Source organism: Vicia villosa, linkage group LG3 (assembly GCF_029867415.1).
Source record: "Vicia villosa cultivar HV-30 ecotype Madison, WI linkage group LG3, Vvil1.0, whole genome shotgun sequence".
In the NCBI taxonomy this organism is placed as follows: domain Eukaryota; kingdom Viridiplantae; phylum Streptophyta; class Magnoliopsida; order Fabales; family Fabaceae; genus Vicia; species Vicia villosa.
Window position 1 is genome coordinate 42,942,284 of NC_081182.1, and position 8,012 is coordinate 42,950,295.

The following is an 8,012-nucleotide window of genomic DNA, read 5'->3' on the forward strand; positions in this document are numbered from 1 at the left end:
TACATGGCAGAATTGCTTTTTTTTACCTGAACTGTCAGGTTCACCAAGGTTACAAAAGCATTCAACTTTATTGAAATTCTTGAACAAGACTAGGCTTAACATTTTTTTTACAAAAGCATTCAACTTTATTGAAATTCTTGAACAAGACTATGCTTAACATTTTCCACTTAAGCTGTCTGTTGCATGGAAAACTCTTCTTAATACACTTTAAAAGGGATTTCATATCTCAAAGCCGGCCATACAATGAAAGCAACTCTTTTAATCTGGTTGCCTCTGTGTCTAGCCTGTCAAAGTTCACAGAATTTGGAACCCTCCATCCCCAGTTTCCAAACTGTATCGATCATAAGATTAACAATTGATTTTCTTAGTTATGCTCAAGTAAACTATTGTTGCTAGAACAAACTATGCCTGGACTTTTACCTGAGTTGCAGGAATATTCATCCTGGCAGAATTCCCGAGTCCAAGAATATCTTGCATAGGTATTATTGATGTTTGAGCAACAGAAGCCAGGGCTGTCTGGATTAGTGCCCAAGGAATATCATCTTGCTCGGTTAATGAAATATAACTTAATACCTGAAATATGAAAACAAAGGAGGTGATGTACTCATCCAACTTGATTAAGCAATAACACCTCATTACCACATATCGGCTATGCCACCCACATGCGATTTCTCTTCTTGCTTTAAAGCTTCCCACCAACCCTTAATCTGTAGCAGAAACACATTTTTCAAGATTTGTTATCGTTGACATGAGAAAATTATTCAAGACAGTGATAAGAGTATGAAAATAAAACAACTAAAATATTATAAGCTAACATGTTGGTAACGCACATCTACAAAGCATGCCCAGGTCCTTTCTAAGAAGATATATGAAACATCAGCAAACACATAGCAGAATAAATTCTTACCGTGTCATTGTCATGAGTTCCTGTATAGACAACTTGATTACACTCATGATTATGAGGCAAATGAGGGTTATCAGGACCACCTCCAAACGCTGGACAGAGTAACAATGATAATAAGAAAATATTCAGGCTCTCATAATTGAGATTGCTTTAGAGTATGATAGTTTGGATGGTAAACATAATTAGCAATTAATCATTACCAAACTGGAGGACGGCCATTCCAGGGGCTCCAATGGATTTCCTTAGTTGCACTACATCCTCAGTGATAACTCCCTACCGTAGATTTCAAAACCAAAAAATTAAGCGGTGGCCCGGCAAGAGTTATTTATGAATTAAAAGCAAGGCCCCCATAAGACTGATGAAGCAATACGGTAAAACTTATAGCTGGCTTTGATAATACGTACCAAGTCTTCTGCTGTGATATTAATCCTTCCAACAGCTTTGGAAATGGCATCAAAGAAGGATGTCCCAGGTCCTACCTATAAATCATTTATATATGAAGCTTTTAATAGTTTGATCAAATAGATCAAAGATAGGACAAAATGACAGGACCTGACCTTCCACTTTCCAACCATAGCTATTTTTGCTTCTGCATATTCATACAAATCACACATGTTACACAAACATTACATCGAGCAAAAAAGGTAAAATAAACTCTGTATACTCACCAGAGGGAACAGCCCAGTATCCAGCTAATCCTCTAAAGTGATCAATTCTAAATTCGTCATAAATATCTTGTGCACGTCGTATGCGGCGTATCCACCATGAGTACCCCTCTTTCTCCATGGCTTTCCAATCATACAGGGGGCTTTTTTTTCATTTAAATGTAAAAATGTTAAAAATAAGGAATCAGTAAATTGAACGGGAGAGGAGCCTTCTACAATGCGTAAGTGCTGAAAAACCGAGGGGAAATGCTGAAAACGGGATTAGAGAACCAAACCAAGCAAGATATTGAATCACAAAAAGATGAAAGGAACTAAAATGACATCAGTGGAGACTTGTGCTGATCATGATTATATAATGAGCAGATAGATACCTTTAAGGAATAAAATCATTTTATGTTGAGATTGGGACAAGAATTGAATAAAGAACGTGGAAAATTAAGATTTATGGCCAAACATTTATCATGGGATTAGCATCAAACCTTCCCCACAGCTGACCAGTTTCGCTGAATGCATCAGGAGGCACACCACTGACTAAAAGAGGAAAGCCTTTCTTGTTCTACCAGATAAATAAGTGGAGATGATTTATTATCAAAAGTTACAAAATACTCCAAAAAAATGGTTGGTTAAGACTTCATACTTCAGAAACATATTCATTGGAGACAACTAACCAGTGAAAACTGGTTCTTATTTGCCCAAACATCTGCACTGTGATAACCCACATAAATGGGCATGTCTCCCATTATTCTGATTCCCCTACTCTGTGCATAGTTGCGAACTTTCTGCCATTGCCTTTGGAACAAGAACTGTTGAGCAATAAATATATTTATCTGCACGCAAGAGTATAAACGATACATCAAGACCACTTCTGTCTATAAGCAGGGCATACAAAGAGAAATTATTAATGATAATTATAGCAAGAAGGATTTTTTATGATCTTACAAAATCTTTCTTTTGTTCATAAATATCTTCTAGAGCTACAAGGTGGCGGTTTTTTAAAGGTTCGGGCCAATCGTACCAGCTGAGTGTGTTCAAACTGTCATCAATAGCAGCAAAGTAAGCTGCATCTTCAAGCCAACCTACAACATTAAAAGATATTACGGCCTTGCAAAATAAAATTCCCAAATGAGTTGTTTAAACAAAACCTCTTTTGGAAACAAAGAATGCAGGCCACGTTCAAGAGTAAAGAAATCCTACCCATTTCTCAAAATAAATGGAAAGCTCCATTACTATGGATGTATAACTTAATTGTGTCACAATTCACAAGTTCTAGAAATGTGTTCTTTGTACACTCTAAATTAGAGTAATGAAGACCTCCATTCTTTTTTAAGAATGGAGAGGATCCATACCTGATAGATGCATCCTCATATGAAAGAAATGCCAAGTAAATAATGTTAAAGTCTTTTGTCCCCTCATATTTTACAATCACAAATCCTAATGATTCTTTCCTTCAAACTTCTGCATCACATAATCCTAGAATCCCTAAGTTAGCTCCACTGTGCAAGCATCAGTAAGAAATTCTCACAGTCTTCAATTATTAGCTTGTTTCTAGCTTGAATTGATTGCCTTGGCTCAATCATAGATCAGAAATGAAGGAGAGTTTCTAAAAGTAATTGCACTGTGTTTAATTGAATTTTCCCATCAGAGAAAGTTTCTATAAATTGGCATTGTCCAATTGAATAATTTAAGATAAATGAAAAATTAATTAAGGGAAATGTAACAAAACATGATCAAGGATGCTTTTCAAATCAACTTTACAATGCATTCACAAAATCAATCAACTTTACAATGCATTCACATGTAAGATAAATCAACTTTATTTATAAGTTGCTGTTGCTGTCACTAAAGTGAAACACATAAGCTAACACGAAACATGGGTATAGAATTAAAATAGCAACTAAATGAGTGCCTCACTTGATATGTTAGGATCCCTGCGAAAATTCTCAAGCTGTGTTTTGAGTTCCCCTTTGCTTGAAATAAGCCTCTCTGCAGCCTGAGAAAAATTAACATAAATACCATATACACACAAGGCATTGAAAAGTTCAATGATGTAAAGAAAATAAGGTAATGCTAGTATGATAAAAGGAAGAATCTCAAAAGACCACTAAGAAACTCCTAGGATCAGGCTAACCATAGAGCACTTGCGGTCTATTGCAACTCACCATTATGAAACTAAACTTTTCCAAGAAAATAAAATCGTATCTGTAGATTATTACTCAAGCAAAAGCTACATGCATCATGCATATTCCTTGACAAAATTATAGTGATGAAATTAGTGTGGCTGATTAAATGACTATAAAACTGATAAAATGTTCCCTGACTACTGATGAAATAGATCCGACAAACTTCTACAAAATGTAAAGATTTCTATAAAGGATATATCATCAAATTACTCAGGGATAAAAACTCTTCAATTCAGTGCATGATTGCCAATTTTAACCCCTTATTACACTTTGAATGAGGCACACAGCAACATTAGCAATGACCATACTTCTAACATCTTACTTTAGTTATCAAAGGATCCTTAAGTTCAGCAACAACCGAAAAATTCACACGCTCCGCATCACTGCATTCATTCAATAAAAACTATAAGATGAACACCAAAAAGGAAATAGTTCAAAACTAAATTGGTCATACATATAAAAACTCTCACATTGGTTCGGGAAGCTCGTGTTTCTCCAACAATCCATCCTCAACAAGCTCTTCAAGAGAAATCAAAAGTGTGTTACCACAATTCGCATCCTGAAAAACCAAAATTCATAACCACATTGCCTTATAGAGTTGAAACGAAACTCCATGATGTTAAACAAAGTCTAGAACAAAATTAAGCACCTGGCCTGAGTAAGGTGATCCTTCTTCGTTAGCCTTTCTTCCGGGAGGCACGAGAGGAAGAACCTGCCAAAGAGAGCAACCGGTTCGATGAAGCCAGTCAATGAACCGAAATGCCTCAATTCCAAGGTCGCCGATTCCGTAGGGGCTTTGAAAGGAAGTCGGATGGAGAAGAATACCGGCTCTTCTACGGAGGTGGAGTTCGGGTTTGGGAAGCCAGTCTCCGTAATTTGGCGGTAAATCTTCGTCGACGGTGAGATGAGATAAGGAGGAGGTGGACATAGAGGAAGTAGCACGAGTGAAGGAAAGTGGTGAATTGGGTTTGAATTTGAGAATGGGTGATGAGGTATAGTGATGTAGTTGTGAGAAACGCGGTGTTGAAATGGTGAGACTGAGAGTCAAAGACATTTCTTTCTCAGTTTTGGTGAGTTGGGTTGTTTCTGTGTTTTAGCGAGAGAGGTGGGAATGAAGAGTGGCGTGGACGCAGGAATGGAAACACGTGAGTTGAGAGAGGGGTGACAATTACTTGAGGTGTTTGAACGAACCGCTCACTTTTCACGCTTTCTATCCTTGTTGTCATTTATTTTGTTTTAATATTAAAACTAATTTTTTAAAACTTAATGTAGTAAGAATCAAGTGAAAAGCCACTCAATTGAACAAGTGGACATGATGGAAATTACACTAATTACGTGAAGGGTGCATTTTGGTCATTTGGCAAGGCTTATATAAATGCCACCTGTACATCTCAGATGTATGTCCGGGAGAGGAGTCTCAGAGACCACCAGACAATTTATAGATTTTTTCCTTCTCAGACCTCACGTTTGGAAGACTTATGAGACATATAGTCCAAATTAGCTAGACATCCCCACCTTCTACAAAACCAAACGGGATGACTTTCATCCGAGACATACATACCAGATTATTCATACACCCACCTTCTACAAAATCAACCGGGAAGGCTTATGAACGTTTGAGATATTCATCCTGGATTAGCCTGATATCTCTCCTTCTACCGAACCTCGCTTAAAAGACAAGGAACATTTTCATTAAACATCATCAATGCCCTTCATGATACCCTCATGACAATAAAATCGAGATAGTAAATAACCAGGTCCGACCATTAGCCTGTGCAGGCTATGCTATAGCACTTGACCCCAAAATTTTGAGGGCCCAATTTTTTTATTATTATACTGCAAAAAAAACAAAAACCTTAAAAACACAAATTCAAACAGGATACAAACCAAATAGAACACAAACACGCTATTCTTTCTTTCAATTGTTTTCTCTTTTCCTACATTCGTTTAATCACTTCAACCTCGTCAAAAAAAAGTACGTTGACGGAGACATGAGAAAACGCTATTTTTCCGCATCACTGTCCACCACAAGTTTATGACGACGTCGACACGACAAAATGATGGCGGTGTGGCAGTGCTGTGTACTCATTATATCAGTGGTAAGAGGTTTATTTGCATGTTTTTCTTCTATTGTATTAATATTCTTGTTTCTTGAATGTTGAAGAAGTAGCAGGAAATTAATTAGAAATCAAAAGTAGAGGAAAGTAGAAGATCTGAGTTCTATGCAGAAAATTGTTTGTTGTTTGTTGAATAAGTTGAATAATTAGTAGATAAAAAGTAGAAGAAATTAATTAGAAACTCTATTGTTTGTTGTTTGTTGTTTGTTTAGTAATATACTACTCTTTTTGAGATAATTATATATCATGATAGACAATTGTGGACTTGCTTTATTTATAGATGACGATGGTTTCATATGTGATTTCTCTATTCATTTGGCATGTTAACAATTGTCTCTTGTGAAATTGATTAACCAATAAACACACGAACTTGTTTGTTTGAAAGTATGTTGAATATGTTTGGTGAAAGAATTTTAAAACATCCTCAAATAAACACACAAACTTTTTTTTTGGCTTAATTAATTCTTAATTTCTAATTTTTGTTACTAATTATCAAATACTTTGTTTAATAATTTTTAATTTAGGTCCATTTTTAAACTCAAAACAGGGCCTCCAATTTGATTGGGTCGGCCCTGTAAATAACCATGAATATGAGATGATTTCATATCGGGCCTAACACTGTATAGAAGGTGGCTTGGGAACGATAGGGGCAAGCAATCATTAAACCAAAAAACTCAATACTCACTGCGGCTTCTCCTGACCAGCTTCGAGAAAATCATCACATTGTTCTTCAGGAACACCACCTAGGAGAAAATTGAGAGATTCTCATTCACTTTAAGAGTGAAGAATCACACATGAGAGGAAATAGTAGAGATAGAGAATATATGGAGCTTAAGAACTCATCATCCATCTTCTTCATCATCAAGAGCAGCCCTCGAAGGAGGGCAAACGAGTTTCACCCATTTCACTCTCAAGGTTAGTTGGTAAGCAATTTAACTTCATCATCATTCTCTTATCCAATTTTCATTCATATAATCATCATTCTAATTTGTATGTCATGATTAAACCACCCAATGAGAAATGGAAGGCTTGTCCTTGAGAAGTGCATGGAAATCATGTAGGATTTGATAATTGGAATGCTTGCATGTAGAAAAGGAGAATAGATTCATAAACATCATCTCCAAGTTCCGCAAAAAAAGAAGGTGGATTTCCCATCCCTTAGGTGATGATTATAATAATGTATAAAATCTTGTACGTGATAATGTATGATCTTGAAAAATGATATGAATTTATGACCCTTTTATTGGTTATGTTGTAGAATATTTGTGATTCTCTATGTTAATTATGGAATGAATATGTTTAGATAATATATAATGGTTAGGATTGAAATGGTAGCTTATGGATGAGTTTTGGTCCGAGAAAGTGTCATTTTTTGGGTTCTAGACTTGTGATTCGAGTCAAGGACGATTTGATTCAAATCAGAGTTGTTCTGGTTGAGTCAAATGGTGTTTTTCTTAATTATGGACATATTATTTGAATCAAGAGGTGTGTGATTTGAATAATGATAGTTTTTTTTACTCAAATCAAGGTTGATGTGATTTGAATCAGGATTGGTTGTGTGATTGGAATCAAGAAAGTTCCTGATTCAAATCATGAAGTCAAAATGTGTCTTAAACCCTGATTTTCATGTCTTAAACTCCAGTTTAAGTTGGGTAATGATTCCTTAAGTGATTAATACAATTATAATCTTAAAAATAAGTAAATGTAGGATTGAAACCAAGAACTCACTTGATTGGGAATATGGTGATCATATACATAAACATGTTTAGGATCAAGTAAGGATTGATAGAGTTTAAGAGAGCATTGTATACTTAGGAATGAGACTAGGTATTAATTAGTGGAACGAGATAGTTAGATAAGGTATGATGTCTGTTAAGTTGTATTTCTCTTTGAGGTGGTCAGATAATGAAAGGATGAGTTCAAGAAGGATACGATGAAAACCCTAGTTGGTTGAACAAATTTGTAGGTATAAACTTAGGTGCTAATTTGTAAGTTGATAATACCTAGATTAGGATTGTAGGATCATTCTACGGATAAGATTATGTTGTGGTGAAGGCCGGTAGAATTAATTGGATACACGTGAGGAGTGATACGACTTACTGCACCCCAAAATTGTATAACCTGCAATCAAAGCGAGAAACTTATC

General features: G+C 35.8%; 1 protein-coding gene across 1 annotated transcript; it reads right to left on the reverse strand.

Annotated features, from left to right (window-relative positions):
• Nucleotides 1-49: 49 nt before the first annotated feature.
• LOC131661164 (4-alpha-glucanotransferase, chloroplastic/amyloplastic) lies at nt 50-4,934 on the reverse strand. Its single transcript, XM_058930596.1, has 15 exons — nt 4,399-4,934; nt 4,220-4,308; nt 4,072-4,132; nt 3,481-3,559; nt 2,509-2,645; nt 2,238-2,396; nt 2,049-2,125; nt 1,573-1,712; nt 1,462-1,493; nt 1,309-1,383; nt 1,105-1,177; nt 908-996; nt 663-707; nt 421-573; nt 50-331 (listed from the first exon to the last, which is right to left on the reverse strand). The coding sequence occupies exons 1-15, from the start codon at nt 4,801-4,803 to the stop codon at nt 227-229; spliced, it is 1,719 nt and encodes a 572-aa protein (XP_058786579.1). The 5' UTR covers nt 4,804-4,934; the 3' UTR covers nt 50-226.
• Between the last annotated feature and the right edge of the window lie 3,078 nt (nt 4,935-8,012).